The sequence below is a fragment of the Ochotona curzoniae genome, unplaced genomic scaffold, assembly GCF_017591425.1.
Source record: "Ochotona curzoniae isolate NIBS_2020 unplaced genomic scaffold, NIBS_Ocur_1.0 contig_883, whole genome shotgun sequence".
In the NCBI taxonomy this organism is placed as follows: domain Eukaryota; kingdom Metazoa; phylum Chordata; class Mammalia; order Lagomorpha; family Ochotonidae; genus Ochotona; species Ochotona curzoniae.
In genome coordinates, this window is record NW_024466599.1 from 72,570,390 (window position 1) to 72,585,348 (window position 14,959).

General features: G+C 45.9%; 1 protein-coding gene across 1 annotated transcript in view; it reads left to right on the plus strand.

The window, feature by feature from the left end:
* The first annotated feature begins 726 nt into the window (after positions 1–726).
* Positions 727–14,959, plus strand: part of SLC9A4 (solute carrier family 9 member A4) — a 44,283-nt gene continuing 30,050 nt past the window's right edge. The window contains exons 1-2 of the mRNA XM_040993378.1: positions 727–982; positions 4,238–4,701. Of these exons, the coding sequence (XP_040849312.1) occupies positions 727–982; positions 4,238–4,701 (720 nt within the window). The remainder of the gene's footprint in view (positions 983–4,237; positions 4,702–14,959) is intronic.

Here is a 14,959-nt window from a genome sequence, read left to right on the forward strand (position 1 = left end):
TGGCCTGACCTAATTGTTGGAAAGTTCTTCCTTTTCAAAAATGCCCTGCCTAGCTTGTGTGTTAAGTGCATGGTTGCTCTTACTGATCTCAGAGGCGTAGTACAGGGAGGGCCCACCAGGTGTCAGCAGCGCAACCTCCGAAGAAGGCAGCATTTCATTACAGAAGTCAAATCAGAGCAAATAATTAAGTGTGCCTTCTCAGCTACCTGCTGCCTTGGCCACGCAAAAACAAGTCAGTTAGCGGAGAGAGGAGGAAGGAACAGGTGCAAAAAAAGGTAGCTCATTCAAGCAGTCTGCCGGAGAAGCCGGATTCTGCTCCTCACTGTCCGGATCCCAGTGACAGATGGAATGAGCGCTCTCATGTCCTTTTTCATTTTCACTCACAAGATGACATCAGTCTGCACTGAAGTGAAGAAACAGCTTTGAATGGAGAGCTATTTCTCCCCTTCAGATTTCTCCAAGAGATGTTCAGACAGAGGTCTTACAGATAACCCACTGCGCTGTACCCGATCCGTTGAGTGACTGTGCTGGAGACGGAAGCCAGGTTGCCTGAACACAAATGGTTTAAAGAAGATCAGAAAGCAACTGCATGCAGAACTCCACAGCACCTGCAGACTCTTGGAATGGCCCCCAAATGGTGTGTGCCTCGCTGCTGATTTGTGTGCAAACAGCTGTCTCTGGAAGCCCTGGCTACTGCAGATGTGTAGGTAGGAGAAACCCATGAGCATGGGTCTGCTGCCCTCTGAGCCTTTCAGTCCTTGGATGTGGTTGCTGTTGCTCATGGCCCTTGCACCTTCTGAAGCATCTTCTGACTTGGATAAATCCACCAACTCCACTGCCCTACATGGACCTAAGGCTTGGTTTGCTGCTGCCAGCTCAGGGCCAGATGAGGGAATATCTGTTTTTGAGCTGGATTATGATTATGTGCAGATTCCATATGAGGTCACCCTATGGATACTTCTAGCATCCCTTGCAAAAATAGGTAAGTGCTCAAATGCTTCCTTGGAGAAGTCGTTTTGCCCGTGAGAAGGTGTATGTGACATTGCCTTATGGGTGTTAGGGTGAAGCAGGTTTTGACAGATAGTGATATTACACTGCAATTCTTTCAAAGCAGAAAAACGTCAGCAAATCTCTCACAAAGCTATTCAAGTGCTCCGCGACTGTGCTTTGAAATGTACGTGTGTACTTCTTGGCCCTGGGTTGCTTTGGTTCTGTCTCATTTCGGAGTGATAGTCATGTGACGTTGTCATGTCCAAGTCTTGAATTCCATGCTTTAAAATATCTAGGGCAAAGCATGTAGCTCTCGGGATGTTGCAGGTGGGAGTTTTCAGGCCTGACGTCATGTTTCTCCTCCAGTTCTTTGCTGTGGGCTTGTGAGTTCATCAGTGGCACCCATTGTTTATTCCTTACAGGGGACATGTGCTCACTGCAAATAGAACAAGGAGCAAGAGAAACATAGGTGACTCTGAAGTTACGCAGAAATGGGATGCAGGGCAGATAAGATAGTATCAGTGAACCACTGACTTACAGCCAGCTAAGCAGAGCTGGTGGGGCTGATTTACTTTGTGAAATGAATAAATTCCAGTGATTGGATTCAATTCCCATCAAAGGAGCTTCCTGTCAAGCATCAAAGCAGTGGTTTATGCCTCGTGACTGTTTAATCCCTAAGCCCACCTCCGTTGTCTCCTCAGAACCAGACTGTTCCAAAGTGTCATCTTGATACAATTATCTCAGTACATATGACGTCTCCTTCATGTCACCCACATATTTTGTAATTTTAGAATTCACAGTTTTACCATATTGTAACGGAGTCCCTGAAACATTTTGATGCTGATATATATATGTGTGCATATCTAAATATAAAGTTTCTTTGTAAATACAGCTGAGCCATGCAGTCCAGTAGGCAAGTTCTGCCTACCTCCCTCCCTCCCTACCAAATGGATGAACACTAAGTTTTGCTAATGTAGGTACTGAAATAAGAGGGAAAGCAGTAGGGAGAGGATTAAAGAGAGAAGGAGGAGAGAAGAAAAGGGGGGACTTGAGGGGAGAAAAGGAAGGAGAAAGAAATTGTCATCTGGAATGGAGAATCCAGGAACCAAAGATTGCCAAGGAGACCTTCCCTGCCTCCCCGTGATTTACTAAGCAGTTCTGCTTTCCTCAATTTTGAATTCAAGATCCTTTATTACTGGAGTCAAAACCATCTTCCAGCTCTTCCAGTTCTTGTTCCAGTTCAGAACTTTTGCTGGAAGTAGATCTGTTCACTGAGCATCAAAAGTGTCTGGCCCAGCCAGTCTACTTTCTCTTCTTTGGCTCCGCAAGTTTTCCCTGAAGAAAGTGACTCTCATTCTGCAGTTGAACTATGCCTGCATCCTAGTCACTCTCCAACAGCTTGGTCAGCTGCTTCCTGTGGAAGAGCATCTCTGAAGAAGCCCCTTCATTCATTCAGTTATCCACTTATTGAGTCATTTAGCCAACAGATAAGGTGTGGACAGAATGCTCTGTTAAAATAGAATCATACATCATTCTACCTGAGTTGGGGACATTCAGCGATTAGCAGGGGAGATATGCCCCAAATAAATGGTGGACAGGGATCACTGTTATTGATTGAATAATTCCTTAGAAGACACACTATTTCTTCAAGAGGATTCTTGGGAAAGCTTAGCCTTCCAGACTGAATGGGATAAGACAGAGAACAAGAAAAATCCAAAGAATATCAGAAAAAAAGACAATGCGAATAATTTTAATAATGCAGTAAAAGCACAAGAAAGGGATTCTGTGGAGTTTATAAAAGCAGAGGAGGGTGTGATGGGACTTGAGAGAGCCCCCAAAGTGACTCACAGAACTCCAGCATCATACCACATTTCTTGGCATAGTCAATATGCACTTCAGGGTATAAGATCCTCAAAAATTCATGGAAGGGACCCCATGGTAGCCTAGTGGCTAAAGTCCTCATCTTGCATGTTCTGGGATTCCCATGTGGGCACCAGTTTGTGTCCTAGTTGCTCCGCTTCCCATCTAACTCCCTCCTGTTAAAACAGTAGAAGATGGCCCTAAACTAGGAACCCAGCACCCTTATGGCAAACGCAGAAGCTTCTGGCTCCTGGCTTCAGATGGGCTCAGCTCCAGCAGTTGCAGCCACTTGGGGAATGAACTAGCAGATGGAAGCTGTTTCTCTCTATCTCTCCTTTTCTGTGTAGATCCAATTTTCTAATAAAAATAAATCATCTTAAAATCATTTAAAAATTCACGGAAATGAAGATAGTGAACTTAAAATGGACTTAAAATTCCATTGCATGAAAGTAAACTTATATTCTAATCCTACTTCCCACAAATGTTTTGGAGTACCTTTGTGCACTTACATGCTCTCTAAGCATATTGGCTCCTGTTAAGTTTCTGAAATGCCAATAGAGAAAACGCCTTTCGTTTGCCACCAAAGGTATTTACTAGTGGTTTGATCTTTCAACAAAGATGTTCAACAAGTATTCTGAGTTTAAAATCTGTGAGATGGCTTGTATGCATTCTGGTGTCCTAGACAGGAGAAACAGATATTTTACATAGTGTAGCAGAATGTTTGCGTAGTACAGTGTGGAGTGGCCTGAAGACCAAAGAGTAAGGTGGGAGATCAAGAGGCAAAAGCAACAATCAGGTTTAAAAATGGGAGACCCTACATAAAAGCAATGGGGATGGGTTAGGAGGGAAGGGACAGATTTCAGGGAGAGTCGTCGCTGCAGAAATTCAGAGCTGAGGGCATGAGGGAGCCATAGTGATGGAACGTGGTTCATGAAAAGGAAGCTGGCTTCTATTTTCAGTGGGTGACCAGATGGCAGTGTGCTTGCTATTCCGAATTGTGTGTTTTTAGTTTTTGTGTTTCGTTGGTGAGGAAGAGAGTTGGGTAGATGGGTAAGAAGCTGAGTTCTAGGGCACTGCGACAGCCTGTGTGTGTTTAATGCTGGGCTCCTCACTGTCCTCCGCTTTGTTGCGTGTGCCCTCTCGGGGCCATGGACAATGGGGAAGCAGGAAGGTAGAGGAGGAGGGGGGGGAAGGAGAACGAGCTGCAAGCTCCTGTAAACTGCCCTGAGCTGGGTATGTTGACTGCTCCATCTCATTTACAGCCCCCATAGCACTCACTTCCAGTTCCTGTGACGGATGAGCTCAGAGATGCCAGCCCACGTGCCCACGGTCCCATCTGCTGGGCTTTGCAAGAGCAAATAGCTCACGTAGTTCTCTTCTTCCCCAGGCTTCCATCTCTACCACAGACTGCCTGGCCTCATGCCTGAAAGCTGCCTCCTCATCCTCGTGGGGGCCCTGGTGGGCGGCATCATCTTTGGCACTGACCACAAATCCCCTCCCGTCATGGATTCCAGCATCTATTTCCTGTACCTCCTTCCACCCATGGTGCTGGAGAGCGGTTACTTCATGCCCACCAGGCCCTTTTTTGAGAACATCGGCTCCATCCTGTGGTGGGCAGGACCAGGGGCCCTGGTGAATGCCTTTGGCACTGGCCTCTCCCTCTACCTCATCTGTCAAATCAAGGCCTTCGGCCTCAGCGATGTCAATCTGTTGCACAACCTGCTCTTTGGCAGCCTCATCTCGTCCGTGGACCCCGTGGCTGTGCTGGCTGTGTTTGAGGAGGCACACGTGAATGAACAGCTCTACATGATGATCTTCGGGGAGGCCCTCCTCAATGATGGCATTAGTGTGGTGAGATGGCGAGGGTCAAGGGGCAGTGGTTGGGAGGGCGACAGGAGAAGGTACACAGAACTGTGGAGAAGGCTGCAGATGGCTCGGCTGCCGTGGGACATCCGTGGGACCCAGGCCTGGGGACTTTTCCTGACACCTGATTTGTACTTCATTGTTCACATATGTTCTTGAGTGACGACCTGGAATTCTCTCCTTCAAGGCAGATTTGCAGTGACCAAGCAGCAACCCATGCTAATGGTTTTCCCAATTTTTGGTATTAGCCAAAACAGTAGCGTATGTTGACATTTACTCTCACCCATCAAACTTCATCCTCACCCCCTTTATATACTCTTGTTGTTAACATAGGAAGGTTTTTCAAAAGCTCATGGAAAATAGAATTAAAAGATACAGTCGTTTTGTGGCAAAATTGTTTTGAAATCTGTGCTTACGAAGTCTTCCGAAAGATCATTATAAATGCATGTCATGAAAATATCCATGCATTTTCAAGCTGTTTGGGACCCATATCTCTGTATCTGTTAATTTCACTTTTCCATGAGCTTTGAAAAGTGCCCTTGTCTATCTCTGAAGGAAGAAGTTAAATAGTGGCTGGCATGGTGGCACAGCAGCTTCATCTGCTGCCAGCAATGCCACCAAGCTACACATGTGCTAGTTCAAGTCCAGCTCTTCCACTTCAGAATCCAGAGTGCTAACCATTAAACCATGGAACCCTAACAGCTCTTCCATTTCAAAGCTAGTTTCTTTGTAATGAGTGCCTGGGAGAGCAGCAGAAGGTGACATAAATTCCTGGTCCCTTTCTACCCATGTGGGAGGCCCACATGCAGCTCCCATCCTTGGGAGACCTTTCCTCCTCTCTCTCTCTCTCTTTTTCTGTAACTCTGCACCCTACTATTCAAGTCCACCCTGAGGCTCACTTGGGAATAGATGAGCTGTAATGGGCTCAGCAGGGCCGGCTTTCTGATAATGACAGGGAGAGAGGTGAACTCTGCTTTGCCAAGGAGAATAGGGTTGGCCTGTGTGAGTAACTCTATGGGCTGTGAGGGAATAAAACCCAGGGATAAGCAGGAACTGGGCCTGGCCCTGTTGATAAGCAGGCGTGAAGGCTGATTGGGAACATTATCTAAGGTACTGTATGCTGAGAATTTGCATCTGGGCTGGTGGGGCCCTGCTGATTTTGTCAAGGCAGCACATGACCTTGAACTTGGTTTTCAGGCCTTGTTCCACAGTTGCCAAGACTTTCCAGAAAGTCTCTGTTGGCACATGCTTATGCCGACAGCAAATTGAATGCTCTGGGGAACTGTATGATGCAGACGCATATATTCTTGTGGGGAAGCAGTCTCTACTTCTCACCAATGCACAGAGGTGACCTGCTGCCGTGGGGTGCTGCTGCCCTGAGCTGGACATTTCCCGGGTCCAGCCAGTCACAGCTGGGTTTCTGGCTGTGATGCCTCTGCCAGCAGCAGCTGTGGCACTTTCTCAAGGCTTCCCTGCTTCCACAGGGGTCTTTACTGTTTCAATGAGAGTTTTTGAGAGTGCAGAACGTGGCCCTCGCCAGCCTGCCAGTGCTGCTGTTGCATTGGCCATAGTGAGGTTTGCCCACATGTCACACCCGGGGACTGTGCCATCACCTGGAGTGCTGAGAGCATCTGAGTGTGTGTAGGGGTGTGCAGGGCAACTGCCGGGTGCCTCAGTGAAACCAGAGAAGCCTCAGGGCCGCATTTAGAAAGCAGCTTGGAAGTAACTGGTACTTTTCAACCGTGTTGCAGTCCAGCTGTATTTTGAGCTGAGGCCTTGCACTAACCCTCTGATTGAGGAGGGAGCCTGCCCAAGGGCCTCTGTCCAGTAGGAGGTCTGGCGCACCCCAAGAGCGGTCTGTGATTGTGGGTTCCATGTGACCCTTGTCCACATCTTTCTCTGCCAAAGAACTGCCATGTCCCCGAAGAGAAGGAGGCGCTCCAGCACGGTGGGAGCAGTGCGGTGTCTCCTCCTCTGGCTCTTGGTCCTCCAAGCTGGGTAATCTAGGTCGTGACTCCAGTCACCTGAGCATCCCTGCATGTGTAGGCAAAGGAAGCAGTGACGGCAGTGCTCTGTCGGCTACTGGAAATCTGCCTCAACAGTGGATGTCAGGTGCTCTCAGCACAAACACGCACGGATAAGGAAGTCAGGAGGCAGATTCACTTATTACCTTGACTGCAGTGACCGCCCTAAGTATAGCGCTGTACCACTTAAAGAGGTAGAGTTTTTGTTTTCTTTTACAGTGTTGCTTCCAAGGGGATGGAGAAAATGATCCATTCTCTCAGTTCATGCTCATGGCCAAAATCATAGCAGGAAGGCAGCTGCAGCTGCCATAGCAGGCTGCATATGGGGCATTTTCCAGTTCCACTTAATATGCAGTTGGTGTAATGGGAACCACAAACAGTGGGGACATGCCCTGGTCAGGGCCTGCTTCCATGCCTTGCAAACTGTGTGACTCTAGGCAAATCATTCAGTGTCTCTGAGCCTCAGACCGTGGAAGGTTTCAGCCAGCCGACACACAAGGAGGCACTAGAAACAGCACCCAGCACAGTAAGGGCTGCATGGCATTTGGTGACCATTGAAGTCCACCCTTGTGCATGCTTCTGAGCCTTAGGGCTCTCTCCAGGTTCTTTCTGTTTTAAAGACTTATTATTTAACTTGAAAGTCAGAGTAGTCAGAGTTACACACACACACACACACACAGAGATAGAGAGAAAGAGAGAGAAGGAGAGGGAGGAAGAGACGGGAGAGACAGAGTGACATCTTCCATCTGTTGGTTCATTCCCCAAATAGCTACAACAGCTTAAGCTGATCTAAAGCTAGGAGCCAGGAGCTTCTTCCAGGTCTCCCGGGTGAATCCAGGGCTCCATGGACTTGAGCGATCCTCCACTACTGTGCCAGACCATAAGCAGGGAGCTGGATCGGGAAGTGGAGTATCTGGGAGTTGAGTCGGTGCCCATATGGGAATGCTGGCACTACAGGTGGAGAGTTGGGCTGATAAACCACTGCGCCAGCCTCTTCCTCCACGTTCTAAGTGACACCCTGGTGTCTTCTGTCTGTCCATGTGCACTCTTCTTAGAGAAGAACTGCAAGCAGGCTGGAACAGAACCCTGGTGTAAGCACAGGCAGGTGCTCCTTTCTTCGCGTGCTTTACCTCATTCCCATTCATGCTGCTTAGATTCAGAGAGGGGGGGAGTCCAGCAGGCAGTTCCGCTGGGCAGAGACAGGGGGCGCTCAATGTATATAGGAGATGTGGACCCACAAGCTGTGTGCCTCTTGAACAAGAGGCACATTCCATAAGCTGAGCCTCAGTTTCCTCAGCTCATGTAAAACAGGAATAATTGAGGCAACCTCAGAGGATGGATGGAGGTAAGAAGTCAAGACAGCAGGGACATGGTAGATGATGAGTGTCTGTCCCCTTGCCCTTCATGTATGCCAGAGAGGATCCAGGTAGAGCAGTGTGCTTGGCGACCACAGGCCCAGAGATGGGGAGAACCAGAGCCCTGTGATTTGGTTGGCTTTGGGTGCCTGGCAGCTAACACTGCCACCTACCAGAGGCTGCACAGGTCTGCGTGGGAACCTAGTGTAAGAACATGGTAATCACCTTCAAATATACACTCTAAGCCAAGAGGTCTACGTGCTGACCTCAGCCCACAGCCACCTGTGCAGTGAGGCCCACTGGGGGCTGTGTGTGTGTGTGTGTGTGTGTGAGAGAGAGAGAGAGAGAGAGAGAGAGAGAAAGAGAGAAGCTCCCTTCCCAGTTGTGGAGGTGAGAGTAGCCGGGAGACATGAGGGCAGCTTGAGCAGGTCCCAGCAGGTACAGTTGTGTGCCGGAAGGGGCAGACATTCACTGACACAGAGGAAGTAAATCTGATTCCTGACTCACCCACCCTGAATCAGGGCCCTGCTTCCTGCTTAAAGTTCTAAGAAACTTGCCAGAAGGAGCTGTCATGCAAAGTGATTTTATTTGCCACAGGGAATAATGCCCAAAGCTGTGATTTTTGCAAGCTGGGCATATGAACATCTTGTATTTTTGGGGAAAATGAATATGGAAGAGGGGAAGTTCTTGTCATCACAGGTTGGGGCTGGTACAGATTCACGCAGGCCCAGTTCAGAAACATGCCCCAACGTAGGCTGTATGATATGATCACGAGGCTTAAGTTCCTCCTGTGGCAGAGATCTTAGCACTAAAATGAAACCAGGAGTGACATTTGAATACTTTCTGACACATTTATTCAGGACTCAGGACTAGCTATTACAATAGGGTCTGGATGAGTCACGCGCCCCTGCCCCCCTTGAGCTGATGACACTGCACTTCTCCCAGGAATGTGCCGAACAACCTGAAAGTCAACTTGAGAAAGCAATGGATGTCTTTTGGATCTTGAAATAGAAATGAGTCACAATGAAACTTCTGAGATGTTTGGGACAGTAGCCAGTGACCCAAACCTTCTACAACCCCTGAGGTCTTTTCCTCTTGCTCCTCTGGGCCCAGATTCCCTTAACCCAAGCTCAGGTCCCTTAGGGAGAGTTAATGATTCGGAGGTATGCTGAAGACAGACAGGCTAAGATGGGAACACTTCAACCATTCTGTCATCATACTCTTTCCCCAGCAGAGCCGTATCTCTCATTCGGTTCATTTGCCCCTCAGTGCAGGAGCAGCAGAAGGGTTGAAGTGTGGACTGTGCAGGTTGCTTTTCATCAGTCTTTGCTGCATTCCGCTTAGGGGTGAATGCAGCTCACTCCAGCTCACAAGGCTCACAAGGGCAAAACAGAACAAAGCCTCGCTCTTTGTCAAATTGGCCTTTCTTTGCTGAGAGGAAAGGTTGAGCAGCAGCTATGCAGATGGATTTAGAAAAAAAATTAAGGAGCACAGCATTTTATGGGTAACTGTTCGGGGAATCATTGGAATGAGTGCTGAGTGGCAAGGGGAAGCTGTTGGTACGATGCCTCTTCCAACAGCCTGAACTTCTCCCCAGCTGCCCTAAGTGTCCACTTAGTGTCAGGAAACAGACTCAGTCCCTTGCCTTGCACGAGAGACATGCTACAAAGATTGGATTTATTCCTTGATCTTTGTAAACCATTCGTCTCAACCTGCAGGCAAGGATTTACCTACTCTTTTGCATTTCCTTTCCTTTCTAAAGCTTTATTTATTGGAAAGGCACAGTGACAACTCTCTCTAAGTTCTTCCTTCTGCTGATTCAGCACTCTCCACATCACAGCCAGGAACCTAGAACTCTGCCTGGGTTTCTACCTGGGTGATGAGGAGGTAAGTATTTGGAACATCATCTGCTGCCTCCCAGGTGCGCTTTGCAGGAAGCTGGGTCAGGAGCAGAGGTGGGACTCCATAAAGGACATCAGATATGTGATAGATTTGTTCCATTCCATTACTTATCCACGGCACGTTGTTGTCTGCCCCAATTGCTATGTTTTCCTATAAATCCTTCCAGCTACAGACACATCCTAGGAGCTTGCATAATGCATAAATGGACATCCCTGACCTGGAAGAAGATCCCAGAACTCCAAATACAGCCTCAAGAGTTTTCTGGTCCTGTCATTTTCAACAGATGTTCCATTCCTCCAACACACTTGCCTACATTCTGGAAGGCTTGTGAGTGTTAGGCTATAGTGTGAGAAACCCAAGGAGCCAGCTGTTTGGAAGGCTCTGACAGACCTGTAGTTTCCTTGTAGCTTTCTCAGTGATTACATAAACAGAAGGCATCCTGCAGAACCTGTTGTGCAAGTTTTTCTAGCCTCATCTCCAGGTGATGGCTAAGAAAGATGGGAACTGCCTCCAGTGTGTAATAGTCCAAATTTCACTCCCCATCAGGACTAGCTTTTTTCATTGAGTGTTTTGTTTCGTGTTTCTTTTTTTTCCTTTTTTAAAATTATTAATTACATTGTATTATATGATACAGTTTTATAGGCACTAGGATTCCCCCCACCACTCCTCTAACTCTCCCTCCATGGTATATTCCTCCACCTTGTTGCATAACCACAGTTCAAGTTCAATTGCACTTCCTTCATTGCAAGCATATACCAAGCACAGAGTCCAGCATCTTATTGTCCAGATAAGTTCAACATCTTCTTGGGGAGACCTTCTCTGGTCTGAAGGTAGAGCTAACAGAGTAAAATCCAAATCAAATTAAAAGCCCCAACATAACATCAACAACAATATATAACGTGGTGAAATTAATTGACATAGTATTGAGTAAACAACATGTTAAAAATAAATGCAAGTTCTTAGCCACATCCTGTGGCTATTTCGTTGACACTTCAACAATTGAGGTGCAAGACAGTTTATGGAGGGGTGTGCAGAGAAATTTTCAATACCTTGGTGAGGAATACTTACTCTGTGTCCTACCTGGTAAGGTATATGTGAGTCTATGGTGACCAAGCCTTTCTTTTTGTTCTCTGCCTATCTATTCTAGAGAAGGAGAGACAGAGAGGAAGATCTTCAGTCCACTGTTTCACTCCCTAAGTGGATGCAAAGGCTAAAGCATGGCTGATCCAAAACTAGGAGCCAGGGACTTCTTCCTGGTCTCTCACGTGGGTGTAGGGTCTCAAGGCTTTGGGCCACCTGCGTGGGAGACCCGGAAGAAGCTCCTAGCTCCTGGCTTCAGATCGGCTCAGCTCCAGACGTTGGGGTCACTTGGGAAGTGAATCATCAGATGGAAGATCTTCCTCTCTGTCTCTCCTCCTCTCTGTATATCTAACTTTCGAATAAAAATAAAACAATTTTTTTGAAGTACTCCATCTCCAGATAACCTCCCATCCCTAAGTATTGAAAGTAAAGACTTGAGCATAGGTTTTTTTTTTTAATGGGGTCACAATTCCTTTCACAGCTGAGGCTTCAGGAACCTGGGAGCAGGGAGGGTTTTAAGATGAGATCTCACAAGGGCTGCAGTAGAACCAAGCTGATTTGGGGGATTTCAGAACAAGAATGTCTGGATGTTCTCTTCCTGCTAGAATGAACTAAACTTTGCCATGGTGATAAAGCTCGCTCCAAAACTAAGCGAATCAAACCACAGAGTTTTATTTCCTGTCGACACTGCTGTCCTTTGATTGCTAAGGAGGCCCTCTCTTCGTAGTGGTCATTCACCGTTCTGAGCTCATTTCTATCACATTGCACATATCTGGTCCCTGTATCAAACGGGAGAGAGATGTCTGGAGGAAACTGTCTTGCCAAATCAGGGCCCCATCCCGGAAACGACACGTGCCACACCTGCAGAACAGGTTCACGTTCACAGCCGTGTTGCTTTGGAAAGAGAATGACAACCAGGTTCACAGGAGTGCAGGAGCAGTCTTACAACGTGCTTTGCAAGTAGGGCCCAGCGAGGTAGCCTAGTGGCTAAAATCCTTGCCTTTTTTTTTTTTTAAGATTAATTTTATTTTTTTTTTTATTGGAAAGGTGGATATACAGAGAGGAGAGACAGAGAGGAAGATCTTCCGTCCGATGATTCACTCCCCAAGTGAACGCAACGGCCGATACTATGCCGATCCGAAGCCAGGAACCCCCTCGGGGTCTCCCACGCGAGTACAGGGTCCCAAAGCTTTGGGCCATCCTTGATTGCTTTCCCGGGTCACAGGCAGGGAGCTGGAAGGGAAGCGAGGCTGCCAGGATTAGAACCGGCGCCCATATAGGATCCCAGCACGTGCAAGGCGAGGACCTTAACCACTTGCGCCACCGCGCCAGGCCCTAAAATCCTTGCCTTAAATGCAGCTGCTAGTACCCCATGTGGGCACTTGTTTGTGTCCTAGCTGCACCACTTCCCATCCAGCTCCCTGCTTGTGGCCTGGGAAAGCAATTGAGGATGGCCCAAAGCCTTGGGATCCTATACCCATGTGGGAGACCCGGATGAAGTTCCTGGCTCCTGGTTTTGGATCAGCCATGCTTCAGCCTTTGCAGCCACTTAGGGAGTGAACCAGTGGATGGAAGATCTTTCTCCCTGTTTCTCCTTCTTTCTGTTACTCTGACTTTCTGATAAAAAAAAAAAAAATACATAAACAAATCTCTCTCTCTCTTTTTTTTTTTTAAAGAGCCTCAGAAGTGCCAGGACTCATGTCCTGACAAGAATCATTGTCAGTCCAAAGTAACCCTATTGATTTATCAGGTCACTTCTCAGATTGCTGTTTCTATAGAATTATTTTCATTTTCTTCCCATTTCAATTAGTTTCCCATACTGTGTACGTAATTGTCTTTTCTACTTGTTTACTAATTCTACTAATTATCTTTTCTACTTATCCACTTAGTTTATATTATTCCTAATTTCTGGGTTCCCTATGAATCACAGTTTTAAATGTCCCATCGTTGCTCCTCAATCTACATCATGTTGTTTTTGAATTCGTTTGTGCCTACTCAATTCTATCTGTGTTAACATGAAAGGATAACTACCATGGATCAAAGCTGGGGAAAGTTTCATCTGAGGTGTGTCATAGCCGATAGTGTATTGGTGAGATTCTGAAAGATCTGTATACTAGCAGTGTTCTGGAGTGAGAAAGCCCCTTCTCAAGTTCTATGCCATAGAAGTTAGCTTCCAAGCTGTTGAGGGTTCTTTTTTTTTTTTAAGTGATATCGTGCGATCCAAATTTGACTGCAAATAGTCAAGAACTTTATTGTAGAACACCACCAAACATAATGCAAAGAAACATACCAGTTGATCAGATCTAAAAAATAATTAAGAAAACAATATGAATGCAGGGAAGAACAATGAACAAAGCAGGAGGACAGAAACCAAATAAAAATGTAGTAGATTTAAGTACAACCAAAACAATAATTACATAAAATGTTAGTGTGCTAAATATGCCAATTAAAATCACATAAGCTACAACTGACTGTAAGCAAGACCCAAATATAATCTGTTTACAAAAATGCAATTTAATTGTAGAAGCATAGATACATTAAAAGCAAATGGATGCAAAAAGAGAAGGTAACCTGGAAGCACAAAAATGCTGATGTGGCTTTAGTGTGTGAAAATAAGCAAAATGGAAAGTGTAACAAAGATAAATAGGAGTTCATCATAATGATAAAGTGTCAGTTGTTAGGTAGGGGACTAATAACCAGGATTTGCAAAGAGCTTCAGAAACTCAATCACAGCAAAACAAAGAGCTCTTGGAAGAAATGGGTGAAGGAAATTAAGAGACATTTTTTCAAAAGGACAAATTCAAATGGCTAACAGACATATGAACTCAGACTCCCTAGCTATCATGGAAATACAAAGAAAAATTACATTGAGGTTCCACCTGACTTCACCGAGATTGGTTTACATTCAGAACTCTACTAACAACATCTGCTAGAGTGGACATGGGGAGAAAGGCATCCTACTTCACTCTTGGTGGGAGTGTAAGCTAGTACACCCACCATGGAAGTTAGTGTGGAGAGTGCTAAGACAACTGAAAAATGATCTACTGTATTGACCAACTATTCCACTTTTGGAAATATATCCAAGGAAAATGAAACCTGCATGTGAGAAAGTTGCCTGTAATCCTATATTTACAAGCGTACAATCTACAATAGCAAAGACGTGGTAACAACCCAGATGCCAGTTGACAGAGGAATGGATAAAGAAACTGTGGTACATCTACTCTTTGGAACACTACTCAGTCATTAAAAAGAAAGAAATTCTATCATTTGCAACAAAATGGTCTCAACTAGAAACCATTATGCTCACTGAAATAAGCCAGCTTCAAAAGGACAAATGCATGTTCTTTCTGATACAAGGCAAACCTCATGCAAAATACAAGGCCAATAGACCTGTAGGTAAACAAGTGCATACGTACATAAATGTAAAGGAACTGTATAATGAAGGCAAGTATACTGTGAAGTAAAGATACATTGTAGCATACAGCTCCACTTGTGAATCAAAGATGGACTCCCAATGAAACTCTTAAGTGTATCTTGACAATAGGATGCTGGACTTTCTACCATGGTCCCTACCTACAACATCACGATGCACTTAAACAGAAAAATGATGGACTTGTAACTGTATTCTGAAGGACTAAACTATTGTTACATCATAGTGGAAAACAATAGTAGAGAGGGGAAATGGGGAAGGTGGGAGGGGAAATCCATAAGAAGTAAAAATTAAACACATAATAATAAATGGCTGAGTGGGAAAGAAGATAAAATACTTATAATTCTACATATGCATGCAGTTAGCAATATAGTATGCCACCGAATGTGTGAAGCTAAAACAGGGTGAGGGAGAATTGGGGGTGAAGAGGAGAATCCCTGTGCCTATGGAAAAAT